Here is a 14,377-nt window from a genome sequence, read left to right as displayed (position 1 = left end):
TACCTCCAGCAGCTGAATCCAATAGGTTCCGCGAAGAAAAATTCAGTCCTGCATAAAAGGTTTGGATGATCATCCAAGTAGTCAGTCCATGGGTAGGGCAATTCTTTACCAAAGATTTCATTCTCTCCCATGCTTGAGCAACATGTTCATTATCTAATTGCATAAAATTCATTATGCTACTTCTCAAAGATATAATTTTAGCGGGAGGATAATATCTACCAGTAAAAGCATCCTTACATTTAGTCCATGAATCAATACTATTTCTAGGTAGAGATAGCAACCAATCTTTAGCTCTTCCTCTTAAGGAGAAAGGAAACAATTTCAATTTTATAATGTCACCATCTACATCCTTATACTTTTGCATTTCACATAGTTCAACAAAATTATTAAGATGGGCAGCAGCATCATCGGAACTAACACCGGAAAATTGCTCTCTCATAACAAGATTCGAGTAAAGCAGGTTTAATTTCAAAGAATTCTGGCTGTAGTAGCAGGTGGAGCAATAGGTGTGCATAAGAAATCATTATTATTTGTGCTAGTGAAGTCACACAACTTAGTATTCTCAACAGTACCCATTTTAGCAGTAGTAAATAAAGCAAAGTAAATAAAGTAAATGCAAGTAACTAATTTTTTTGTGTTTTCAATATAGAGAACAAGACAGTAAATAAAGTAAAACTAGCAACTAATTTTTTTTGTATTTTTGATATAAGAGCAAACAAAGCAGTAAATAAAGTAAAGTAAAGCAAGACAAAAACAAAGTAAAGATTGGATGTGGGAGACTCCCCTTGCAGCGTGTCTTGATCTCCCCGGCAATGGCGCCAGAAATTTAGCTTGATGACGCGTAAAGCACACGCCCGTTGGGAACCCCAAGTGGAAGGTGTGATGCGTACAATAGCAAGTTTCCCTCAGTAAGAAACCAAGGTTTATCGAACCAGTAGGAGTCAAGGATCACGTGAAGGTCGTTGGTGACGAAGTGTAGTGCGGCGCAACACCAGGGATTCCGGCGCCAACGTGGAACCTGCACAACACAATCAAAGTACTTTGCCCCAACGTAACAGTGAGGTTGTCAATCTCACCGGCTTGCTGTAAACAAAGGATTAAATGTATAGTGTGGATGATGATGTTTGTTTGCGAAGAACAGTAAAGACAATTGCGATGAGATTGTATTTCGGATGTAAAGAATTGGACCGGGGTCCACAGTTCACTAGTGGTGTCTCTCCCATAAGATAAACAGATGTTGGGTGAACATTACAGTTGGGCAATTGACAAATAAAGAAGGCATAACAATTCACATACATATATCATGATGAGTACTATGAGATTTAATCAGGGCATTACGACAAAGTACATAGACCGCTATCCAGCATGCATCTATGCCTAAAAAGTCCACCTTGAGGTTATCATCCGAATCCCTTCCAGTATTAAGTTGCAAACAACAGACAATTGCATTAAGTATGGTGCGTAATGTAATCAACACAAATATCCTTAGACAAAGCATCGATGTTTTATCCCTAGTGGCAACGAGACATCCACAACCTTAGAACTTTCCGTCACTCGTCCCGGATTCAATGGAGGCATGAACCCACTATCGAGCATAAATACTCCCTCTTGGAGTTACAAGTATCAACTTGGCCAGAGCCTCTACTAGCAACGGAGAGCATGCAAGAACATAAACAACATATATGATAGATTGATAATCAACTTGACATAGTATTCCATATTCATCGGATCCCAACAAATACAACATGTAGCATTACAAATAGATGATCTTGATCATGATAGGCAGCTCACAAGATCTAACATGATAGCACAATGAGGAGAAGACAACCATCTAGCTACTGCTATGGACCCATAGTCCAGGGGTGGACTACTCACACATCGATCCGGAGGCGATCATGGCGATGAAGAGCCCTCCGGGAGATGATTCCCCTCTCCAGCAGGGTGCCGGAGGCGATCTCCTGAATCCCCCGAGATGGGATTCGCGGCGGCGGCGTCTTTGTAAGGTTTTCCGTATCGTGGCTCTCGGTATTGGGGGTTTCGCGACGAAGGCTTTAAGTAGGCGGAAGGGTAGGTTTAGGGGCGACACGAGGGACCCACACGCTAGGGCCGCGCGTCCAGGGCCTGGGCCGCGCCGCCCTAGTGTGGCGTCGCCTCGTGGCCCCACTTCGTATCTCCTCCGGTCTTCTGGAAGCTTCGTGGAAAAATAAGCCCCTGGGCGTTGATTTCGTCCAATTCCGAGAATATTTCCTTACTAGGATTTCGAAACCAAAAACAGCAGAAAACAGCAACTGGCTCTTCGGCATCTCGTCAATAGGTTAGTGCCGGAAAATGCATAATAATGACATATAATGTGTATAAAACAAGTGAGTATCATCATAAAAGTAGCATGGAACATAAGAAATTATAGATACGTTTGGGACGTATCAGTGGTTCCGCATTTTGTCATCGCGTAACTCGTGGGCTCGGTTAGAGCATCTCCAGCCGCGTCCCCCAAACCGTCCCCCAAAGCGCGCCGGATTGAGCGTTTGGGGGACGTATTTCATTGGTGCCGCGTTTGGGGGACGTCGCTCCCCAGTCGCATCCCCCAAACGCCGCCCCCAAACATTAAAAATAATTTAAATAGATAGTAAAACTCTTTACTAATATTCAAATCGGTTCAACATAAACAAAATACATATAAAACTTCGAAAAAACATAATTAAATTACATATAAATTATTTTAAACTACTACTTCTTCTTCTTCGATGATGGCCCCGCCTCGTCGTCGTCATCACGGTGGCGCTTCCTGCTCGTCACCTCTTCCGAAGAGGCGGTGTCGGCCGACGCGTCGGTGTCCTCCTCGTTGTCGTCGGTGCTCGCCGGCTGCGCCTTGGCCTTGGCGGTATTGGCCTTCGCGTCCGCCTCCGCCTTCGCACGGGCCACCGCCGCCTCCTCTGACCCTTCTTCCTCCGCGTCCTCCTCCACGCCCGAGCCATTCCTCCGCGCCTGTCAAGTGGCGGGAGGGAATCGTCACCGGCTGCCGGGCGTCCGAGCTTTCTCCCACCAATGGCGCCATCCAGCAGGCTTTCCCTCGCCGGGAGGTGTCGGACGGGAGCTCGGAGATGTAGCTCATCGTCGCCGGAGGTGTCGGATGCGGCCGGTGAAGATCCAAAAGCGCCGACGTACGGGTCTTATTGAGCGCGGATGAACGGCGGCGCGAAGTCGAAAAGAGCAGCGGTTGCTCTTCCGAGGAGTCCCGACTCCATTCCGGCGGTTGCCGCGTCGTCGACGCGGTTGCCAATGCGATGGTTCCGCTTCCGGCAACCGCACCGTCGCTACGTGAGGCTGCGGCTGAGCGTCCGAGCCGCTGACGCGTCGGGCCCGCGTCGGTTCGCCTCGCTTTTCGGTGTGTCCGGCGTCCCCGGAGCGTCCCCTGTGGGACGGGGACGGGGACGGGCTCGGGGCGCCGGACACCGTATCGGGCCGCGCCGGACAAAAATGGGCTTTGGGGGACGCGGCTGTAACGGTTTTTTTGTCCGGCGCGCCCTAAATTCTTTTGGAGGACGGTTTGGGGGACGCGGGAGATGCTCTTAGTCAGTTTGGCGCAGCTGCGGTTTTAGTCATTTGGGCTACTAATACGATCGAAACCTACGCACCTCACTAGCACATTCTAGCTCTGTAGTTGGTAGTCGTGCAGCTCGTGCTCGGGTTAGCACGCAACAATGTCACCCAGCCTATACGACAAACTGAGGCATCTCTTCGTCCTCCTCAGCCTCCTCACCCTCACACTCGCCGCCGGTCTCGCCGCAGCCGATGCCGCCGCCACAGTCTCCTTCTATCCCTCTCCGGAGGCCGCCGCGGCCGCGCACTGCGACGGCACGTTGTACCCGGACCTCTGTCTGTCCACGCTCGCCACCATTCCAAGCCTCCACAAGAAGCCCCTCCGGGTCGTCATCGGCGCTACCTGCAACCGCACGGAGACGGAAGTCACTGACATGTCTGCCAATTGCTCCTCCTACCTCCAGGAGAGCTCCCTCACCGCGCGCGACCGGCTTGCCGTGTCGGACTGCATTGAGCTTCTCGACGACACCATGGACGACCTCCGGGCCACCACTTCCGACCTGGAGCAGCGGCTCTCTACCTCGAGCCGGCCAATGATGCACGAAGTCATGACGGTCCTCTCCGCCGCCATCACCAACCAGCAGACCTGCCTCGAGGGCTTCGCGTACCAGAAGGGCGGCCATCTTCGGCGCTTGATAGAGCCCCGCATCAACCACATCTCCCGACTGGTCAGCAACTCGCTTGCCCTGGCCAGGAAGCTGCCCGGTGCCAATGCGTCGTCCACGTCAACGTCGTCTATGGAGAGCATGCAGCGGCAGCCATTCATGGGGTACGGGCAGATGGTGAAGGGGTTCCCGCGGTGGGTGAGGCCTGGGAGCCGGCGGCTGCTGCAGGCGCCAGCGTCTGGCATAAAAGCGGATGCGGTGGTGGCCAAGGACGGGAGCGGCGCCTACACAACGGTGTCGGCGGCGGTCGCGGCGGCGCCGACCAACTCGAAGACGAGGTACGTGATATACATCAAGGCTGGCACATACATGGAGAACGTAGAGGTGGGGAAGAAACACAAGAATCTCATGTTCGTCGGCGACGGCATCGGCAAGACGGTCATCAAAGCCAGCCTCAACGTCGTCGACGGCTCCACCACCTTCCGCTCCGCCACAGTCGGTAAGCGGCGATTCACATCATACCCCTATTCCACTGCACTCGTTTTAATCTTTCAATATATACTTAATATTGCTTCCTACATCCCGTCAAAAAAAAAAATCCTTCGTTAAGTAGCTATGTACAATGGCCGGGTGTTTTGCCATTGGCTAATCCAGCTACGTCATCTTGCTCGAACGTGTAGAAATGGCAGAAACGCCAAACATGAGGCCTACATTGCTAGCTGTGAGAAAATTATTTGGCATTGCCCATATCCTCCAAGCGGATGACATCAATACTTTATTGCAGCCACTGTTTTGGTGTCAGAATACAAAACTGTATTTCATAGCCTCAACCTGAACCAACAAATGTACTCCGTATTTCAAAGCTTAAATCTACCCATATCCCCATGTCATGTCTATTCTGCATCGAGTTAACTGGAAACACCAACTCGCCAAATTAGGCTGGCTGGAAGGAGTACCTGCATATATACATACACTGTTGCGCCGGACGATGTTACCTGCATCTTACAACAGTACTACTCTGTATTTGGCTAGCATGCCTCCATGTAGCGATGTACGTACTACCACCGGAACCAAGAATGCATCCACTCTGTTTGCCTCTTTGGATGCGTCGGCGCGGTCAGTGGAGCGCACGTACACTCTGATAAACCCACGCTGGAGCACGTGCGTACAGTACGAATCTCAAGACAGAGCTTCAGTGGGCGGGCCGGGTCGTGACAATTTGTCTTTGTCTTCAATCTTTTGCTCACGATGTCTTTGTTGTCACGGGCATGTCAGGCGACGCTTTGGATTAGTGTGCATATTCATGGCCTGCCTATTTTTCAAAAAATATGGCTTAGTTATCTGAAATTAATTTAATTTTCAGTCACCTAATCTTATATGCAAATCGTCTATAACTGAAAAGGAATACGCAATTGCGCACATATATACAATTCTCACGTGTATGTTATCGCAACACAAATCGACTTGTGCAAGGGTCGACCTGCAAATAACTTAATTCTCTGGTAACCTAAAACTAGCAAAAGGATTTTAAAAAATCTCAGTGTCACCGTTCCATATCTCACCTATTTGGATTTTTACTAAAACCACGTTTGAGGTAATCCATCCATCAAGATATTTAAGATAACCATTTTAGAGGTTCGCTACAAAGGTGGTGGATCTAGGGCTCGTCGTCCTTTTGTAGAATGATAGATCTAGAGCTCGTCGTCTTTTTATAGAATGATAACTTTGGTCGCTTGGGTGGCACAACCAGCCCTGGTGTGTGGCTTATTAGCCATATGCATCCTTCCCAAGCATATATAGTTTAAATCAGTTTTTCTTATAACCTAGCCAACTATCTTTCACCTTATTTTGAGTTAGATATTTTTGTCAATGGTTTCTGGTTGCTCTATAAAGAAAAACCTATTAGGGCATCTCCACGGGTGGTTCCAATAGCGTCGCCAGTAGGGTCGTTATGGTCTCGCATGGTTTTTGGGATCCCTCTGACATCCGTTATGACTAGCCGGTATAATTTGAAGCCCGAAAAATAACTGACAACCCCATGTTGGTCCCTACCCATTAGAGCCGGGGCAGGGATGACTGCACTCCGCGCCACGTAAGATTTTGCGATGGGGCTGACCTAGCAGCGACACGGCCGCCAGTCGTCATTCTTTACGACCGGGCAAAGTTGGTCGCCGTGTTTTAATGGAGGCGCTGATTCCCTAGGCAGGCATAGAGCGGCAAAGCACCATTAAGGCTCCATGCGGCGACGGCTGAGCTTTGCCATAAATGTGCATGCTGACCTCCTGGTATTTTAAATTGGCGTCGTCTTGGCATTTCACTCACCATCTTCTACCTCGCTTCTTCTCCTTCTCACCGCCTCTGCAACCCTAGCCATTACGATGTAGCACAACTACGAGTGAGGCGGTAGTGGCTCCGATGTCGGCCAGGACATGCCTGAGCTTTCCACACGCAACCTCAGCCTGGAGGACGTGATGGTGTTGGCCGACAACAGTCTGCTCGTGTTGCCGGAATTCCGCCTGCCGCACGGCTACAACATCTCCATCGCAAGCTATGTGGTTCCTCCAATCCCAGAGGGGGCAAGCTTTCCGCATACATTGAGCGATTCCGCTCGGAGCTGCCAGAGGCACAACGGGCAAACCCGAATTAAGTGACGAGCAACTGGCTATGGGTCATGAATGGGTGGAGGAGTTGGCCCGCTTATACAGCCCCATTACGGCCGCTACAACCGCCTCAGATGGCGAGCATGGTGGCACAGGCGCGACGTCGACGAGACGCTTGCCCAACCTGGCTACCAGTCTCCTCCTCTTGTGTGTCGTCTTCCCCGAGAGACCGTCTGCAAGGCGTCGTCCTAGTCAACATCACGCTCGGGGTCCTCAGGATCATCCTCGCTGAAAAGGACACGGATGCCGCCTAGAGGGGGAAATAGGTGGTTTAAATTTTTTATGAGATGGCCTTTACAGTTGTGGAATAAAACTAGTGTTCAATTTTCAAGCACAAAATCTATATACCTAGGGTTCACCTATGTGCACCAACAATTTATGGTAAACAAGACAATCAACTATATCATAGCAAGATGTCTAACTTCAAGAAGGGAGGCTATCATAAAATAAAGTGCATAAGTAAAGAGCTAGGTTATATAAATAACCAAGACACACAGAGACTGCGATTTATCCCGAAGTTCACGCTCTTGCGAGTGCTACTCTCCATTGGAGCAGTGTGGAGTCACAAGGATCGCCAAACCGCCACGAATTCCTCATTGTATTCTCCTCAAGACTTTCCACCGAAAGGGAAGTCCTCGCTCTACTATGGTACCTTGAGGGGGCTCACCGAAGCTTGGAGCAATCTCTATGACATAATTGGAGGCTCCCAAAAAAATTCCACAAAGGCTTCATGCTTGAGGAATCTTCACAACTTAATTGGAGGCTCCAAGAACACCACTAAGTCACAAAAGTCGTCTAGGTTCCAAAGACCCAAGATGAACAATTTCCTAGAACAAGATCCTGGAGAGATATTCTCACAACTTTCACTTCCGTGTATCACCGTGGAGAACTCAAACCGATGCACCAAATGCAATGGCAAGTCCCTCACTCTCAAATTCCAACAAAGCTACAAAACCTATTGGGGGATAAGAGAGGAAGAGCAAAGAGGGGGAACACCAAATGTCTCCAAGAACTAGATTTAGTGGTTTCCCCGCATAAAGAGAGGGACTTGACTGGTGAATATGTAGATCTGGATCTCCTCTATCTTTCTCTCAAATAGATGCAAGAATCATTGGAGGGAGAGAAAGATAGCAAGCTCAAAGAAAGGTCAACAATGGAGCAAAACGAGCTAAGAGGGTTGGGGAACCGTTGAGGAAGAAAGCCCCTTAAATAGGCCCCCACCAAAGTTATCGTTGTGCACGAATTTCCTGTTGGCCGGACCTGCCGGCTGGGCTGGACCACTCAATCCGGACGAACTGGTCGGGTCCTGCTGGAACAATACCGGAGACGATTACTGCAAGCATGCCGAGCTCCCCAATGCTATCCCGGACTGAGGCCGGACTACTCCGGGTAGGCAGGTCTGGGCTGGCCGGACCACCCCGGCGGCAGCGCATATGCATGCCCAAGAACGCCATAAGTTTCACACCCGGACTCTAAATTCGATGATCTTGGGCTCCTTCAAATAAAAACAAAAATCTCTACAAGATCGCTCGGGGAAACATCATGATCAAACCATCGAGTATACAATCACGTGAAGAAAGGTTTAACCTATATATAAGAGACAAACTAGTAAAATCTCCAACATCGAGAATGCAACAACTTGAGTTAAGACACACCGATTTAGGTGAAACAAATTTGTTGTAAAGAGAACGAAAATTTTGTTGGAACTATTAAGAACACGTGGGGAGATTTTTCTATTTAGAGGTGCAACCTCTCAACGTGAAGAAGCGAGAAAAACTCCAATATCAAAAACGCAACAAGTATTTCATGCCAAACTCCATTTTTGACGAAATAGAGCTTGTCATGAGAATATAAACAATCTCTATAACACCACGTGGATAAGATCCAAATAAAACCAATAAATAAGATAAAAGGATGCAAAGGTTTGACCTCCCCCAAACGATACGATCAAGTTACTCACTTGAGAGCCATCTTGATAGTATGGCCAACTATCCTATAAACTGGTCTCCTAATTACACCACGAGACTAGTAGGAAAGAAACCATATCAAGATTAAACATTAATCTTGTGCATTCTACTTGAGTTAGATAATGTCGATCTTGACCGCAACAAGATGGAATTCTTTTCTTGATTGTTCTTGCTTGATGAAGTCTTGTGGATTGCTCCCCCATATTCCATTATGGGAGAGATTCTTCTCGGTGCATTGTCACATATCCATGATCACCATATGGATGACAAGCTTCAAGCATATGAATTTTTTGAGATAGCTCATCTTGAACTTGCACAACATTTCTTCTTTCTACGTAATGTTGATGTCTTGAAGATACACGTGAGATCTCACTCCATCTTCTTCTTCAATGCACACTTCACACGTGATCTTCTTCATTTCCTTCTTCTTGCAACCTTGAAGTCAACATATGGTTGAAGTATTGTCTATGGACAAATACTACAAATATAACTCAATGCAAACTATAGTCCATAGGGATTATAATTAATTGCCAAACCACACATGGGGCTCCATGGACTTCCACTTGTGCCAGTGCTCTGTATCAAAGTGATACATACGGCCTTTATTTCATTATTAAAATTCAGTTTGGAGCCTTACAAAAAAGTATCCTTATTAGAGTTCATGGATCACACAAAGTTTCTACAAGAATCAACCACCTAAAAACTGAAACCAAAACACAACGTCAAAGTCTCAACATGTGAACCTACGATCAAGCTGCCAGCCGCACTGGCTGAATAAATCCTGAGCAACCATTTCCAAACGGCTGCACCGAAAATCCATATCCAGACATTGCGCCTCCGGCTGGAGACATAACCACGTGCGGGTCCAATGGGTAGCAAGTGGGATAACCTATAAAAAGGAAGCGTGTTTTTGTTTGTTAAAGATAATATCGTTTCTAACGTGCCACATTACCCATAAGAGAGCACAAACACCAACTCTTAGTTGGCTTTTAACTTTCTTTTGAACACCATGCAACCAATTTTCAAACAAGTTTGCGATATTTTTCGGTGGAGCTCTATCGAAAGCCATATGAACAATACGTCAAACTGCTTTGGTGGGAGGGCACTCAAAAAACAAATGTTGTACCGTTTCATCTTGATCACAAAAACAACATAGTTTAGAGCCCTCCCAATTCCTTTTAGCAAGGTTATCCTTAGTAAGTATAACTTTTTTATGAAGAAACCACATAAAGATTCTAATTTATAGTGGTACCTTAATCTTCCAAATACACTTCCGAAGGTATGTAGTGTGCCCATTTAAAAAATCAAGATACATGGACTTAACTGTGAACTCCTTTGAGGCGGTGAAGTTCCATACAAACTCATCCTTGGTATCAGATAGGCTAACCTCTATTAGCCGACTTACAAAGTGCAACCATATATTCCATTTGTGTTCATCAAGATTTCTTCTAAAAGCTATATTTAGAGGAAAGCCATGTAGAACATTTGCCACTAGAACATTTTTATGTTGGACAATACGGTATAATGAGGGATATTGCTGCGCTAGGGGCTTGTCCCCAAGCCAACTATCCTCCCAAAAATGAGTATCAAGTCCATACCCATCTCCCCCGCCCCGTGGCCACGCAGGGGATGCATGTTCATCAGCGAGCCATCTGCCATCTCCCCCGCCCCGTGGCCACGCAGGGGATGCATGTTCATCAACGAGCCATCTGCGCCATGTTGGCACTCCTTTGCCCAAGAAGGAGAAGGAAGTTGCGGCGCGCACTCTCTTTCTCCGATACTAAAGAAGGAAGAGTCGCAGTCACTGCCCCGTGGGTGCCTTCTCCTCCGGTGCCTAAAGAAGGAGAAGCTCATCGTCCTCTCACCGGTGCCAAAGAAGGAGAAGGTGCCGTGGGAACAAGAGCTAAATATCTAGGCGGTGGTCCGCGACTTGGATGATCCGGAAAACATGTCGGGGAAGGCAACGCTTATGGTGAGCTCGTTCAATGAGGTCCAGCCGGCCATCGACAAGTTTGTGCAATGTTGGTCTATGTCGGAAAGTGGCAACATCATCGACCTCGTCGAGCCAGAGGTGTCGATGCTGCCATCGCTAGAGCATCTGCAGGAGGACTACAACTTCGATGAGACTTGGGGCAAGGATGATGAAAACAACGTTGACGGCACAGACGGCCTCGACTACAACGTCTTCTACCAGTAGAATAGGCTTGTTTGTCTACGATTTTGTTAAATTTAGTAAAAAATTGCAAACTTTGTTCTAAATTTGAATGTAAATCATCATCTTCCAAGTTTTGCTTCAAATTTAAACTTTTGGGGATTAGCTATAGTGGACACCGGTGGATACAACCATCCCTGATAGACCAGCAATTGTTGACAACGCCCACCATAACACGCGGTCGGCCACAATTTAGGATGCACTGGTGGAGATTCTTGACAAAAGTTTCACGTAGGAAATGTGGAATCAAAGAGAAGATCGATCAGCTATGTTTACCATTGACAAATGCAGATAAACAAGAAATGCAGAAGATATTAGAGAAGTGCACAAATTGGAGTATTGGGAAAAAAAAGGATACACAATGGATAAAGTTAGGCTAATAGTTGCAAAAATACGAATTATTTATCTGCGAGGGTAATTAATAGTATTGCAATGAAAGTAAGTGATTTATTTTTTAAGAAAACCCATCATAGCAGCTCTATTAACTAGCATACGGGAGTACATCAGTAAGCAGCTCAATTGTAAAAACGAGTGGTTCCTCAAGTCAAACAGTCGACTAAGGTCCATCCGCCTTACTACTTTTTTGCTTTCCATATAGGACTACGACAAAAGATTACCTTCGCAAAGCACAAAACTTAGTAAAATAGACCGACCAAATGTTCATCTTACGAATTCTTGGTAATTTTGTTTGAGATGCAGCGGTGGTGGGCAACAACTTCATGGCCCGCGATCTGACAATCGAGAACGCGGCCGGACCATCGAAGCACCAGGCGGTGGCGCTCCGCGTCGGCGCCGACCTATCGGCTTTCTATCGTTGTAGCTTCGTGGGCTACCAGGACACGCTGTACGTGCACTCTCTCCGGCAGTTCTACCGCGAGTGCGACATCTACGGCACCATCGACTTCGTGTTCGGCAACGCCGCCGTGGTGCTCGAGAGCTGCAACCTTTACGCGCGGCGCCCACTGCCGAACCAGAGCAACATCTACACGGCGCAGGGCAGGACGGACCCGAACCAGAACACGGGCATCTCCATCCACAAGTGCAAGGTCGCCGCCGCGTCGGACCTCGCCGCCGTGCAGTCGAGCTTCCGGACGTACCTGGGCAGGCCATGGAAGCACCACTCGCGCACGGTGTTCATGGAGTCGGAGCTGGACAGCGTCGTCGACCCCAAGGGGTGGCTCGAGTGGGACGGCACTTTCGCGCTCGACACTCTCTACTACGGCGAGTACAAGAACACGGGCCCCGGAGCGGACACGTCCAAGCGGGTGAATTGGAAGGGTTACCGCGTGATCAACGGCGCGTCGGAGGCCAGCACCTTCACGGCGGGGTCTTTCATCGACGGTTACATCTGGCTACAGACATAGACGGCATGCATGTCCATCTGCTTCTCCACCAGCGAGTTCTGGGCGCGCGTGATGGCAATAAACGAACGACGCCTATATGCGAAAAGAGCCAATTCGAATTTCTTTCTTTTGTTTTTGTGCACCGCGCCACCATCCAAACGTGATTGGTTCATTGATACGTGCACCACATAGCATGATGATTAGTACTTGTGCACTATGTAATTTTTATGGGCATGGATGCGGCTACAGTTTCGGATTTCCAATTGGTTTCTCAGGCTACTTCAATTCTTTGGGTAGCTTGTCTGGTTATATTTCTTTTGCATCCTGCTATATATAAAGTTGATGTTTTTTCTAATAAAAAAATCACTAATCATTGTTCGTACTCCATAATGCAAAGCAGAAGTACACATTCTCTTGTCTGAAATTGTGGAATCATAGAAGTTGTGAGTATCTACTGATTGTCTCTCATTAAGATCACCCCTTTGCTGAACTACCACAAGGAAATATTTAAATTTCACCTAAAATAATTCTCAATAGAGGCGTCGCCATTGTGTACTAGAGAAAGATATACAGGGTGGACAAGAATTTCCTGCCTAGGTGAAAATTTCATCGGATTCATCTGACCCTTGCAAAAATCCAAAAATTACGGGGAAGAAACTCCTCAAAGGCAACAAACTAGGCGTTTATTCACGTTTTTGTATTGTAATTTAGGGAGTTGTATTTAACAATTGACTGATTTTAATTCATCATAAGTCAAATTTTCTTCCAATTATAAAATGGCATGTAGCTCAAGGATTTATATCAAACTCTCCAGGGGGGGGGGAGATTCTATATTATCATCTGCAAACAACCCTAAAATGCAAATAAATTAGTTTTGTGTCTCCAACTCCACCGAGATGGTTGTCAGGCACAACAGTGTGTAATCAATACAAAACCAAATGAAATAAAGGAACTGAAATAAGTAAAGCTCAACTTCCCTTGGTGGATGATAACGAAACTGCAAATAATTATCTACGAAAGATTCAATGATAACTAAATTGATAGACTCATAGTACTACACAATGGTAAAGGAAACCAGCGATGCAAACGACAGAGCGTGGGGCGGCTGTGCGGCTCTGGCTCGGCACTCGAAACGGCTTTCATAACCCGCACGTGGGCAGCACACCACGAATGCCACACAATCGGCACACCATGTCAAGAATGGTAAAACTTTTTTTTGTAGGAAGGAGGGGTCTAGAAGACCCCGGTGATACTTCAATAAAAGAACACGTGCCAGGTACAAATTGCATACATGCTCTTAACAACACTGGCCCTAAAGAACCTAGTATTCAAAGATAATGCTTGCACATTTACATAAAACACCCCAGAACAAAAGATTAAAAAAAGCAATCAAGTCCTCTGGCGCCTCCGCCACTGGTCGCCTTCGTCCTCAAGGCATCACCGCCGAGGAACAAGGGAAGTTTGCTTGAATGCCCTCTTCCGGCGAAGAACCGCCGCCATTGGGAACCTCCAAGTCCTCTAGTGGATGATAACGACAGCTGCAAATAAGTGCCTACGATAGACTCAGTGATAATAAATTAATTGTTGCAAACAAATGTAAAAACTATATTCACAGTACTATCTGCCTGATATAAAAAAAATTCTATATAGAACTTGAAGCATCAATAAATACAAGAGAATATTTTTTAATATTGGGAGAAACCACTCAAATATTTGACCTAACAACATAAATAAAACTCAATCAACATCATTTTATACCAGTAAGATCACAAAATGATCTTCAATTACCCTCTTCTCCCCAATTCTCCACGTTAGTACTATCATGGCCAGATAGTAGTACCATAAACAATTACCCTTTCCATTCTCCGCTTCGGTGAATTTTTCAGCTAGCTAATCAAAACATAAATGGGCATCACAATACTCATCTTGCATGTTACCAAGTTCTCCAAAATGAAACCCAAGAAAAATATCAGATCACTGGTGGAAAAAG

General features: G+C 46.8%; 1 protein-coding gene across 1 annotated transcript; it reads left to right on the top strand.

The window, feature by feature from the left end:
* The first annotated feature begins 3,701 nt into the window (after positions 1-3,701).
* LOC124671237 (pectinesterase-like) lies at positions 3,702-12,408 on the top strand. Its single transcript, XM_047207636.1, has 2 exons — positions 3,702-4,704; positions 11,744-12,408. The coding sequence occupies exons 1-2, from the start codon at positions 3,702-3,704 to the stop codon at positions 12,406-12,408; spliced, it is 1,668 nt and encodes a 555-aa protein (XP_047063592.1).
* Positions 12,409-14,377: the final 1,969 nt, after the last annotated feature.

The sequence above is a fragment of the Lolium rigidum genome, chromosome 7 (assembly GCF_022539505.1).
Source record: "Lolium rigidum isolate FL_2022 chromosome 7, APGP_CSIRO_Lrig_0.1, whole genome shotgun sequence".
Lineage (NCBI taxonomy): Eukaryota > Viridiplantae > Streptophyta > Magnoliopsida > Poales > Poaceae > Lolium > Lolium rigidum.
Note: the sequence above shows the minus strand (reverse complement) of the source record. Positions and strands in the feature narration are given on the sequence as shown.

Excerpts from the sequence above, each read along its gene's own strand:
- LOC124671237 (XM_047207636.1), top strand. The coding sequence starts at position 3,702 with ATGTCACCCAGCCTATACGACAAACTGAGGCATCTCTTCGTCCTCCTC. Across the intron at positions 4,705-11,743 it reads CTTCCGCTCCGCCACAGTCG|CGGTGGTGGGCAACAACTTC; the intron begins GTAAGCGGCGAT and ends TTTGAGATGCAG.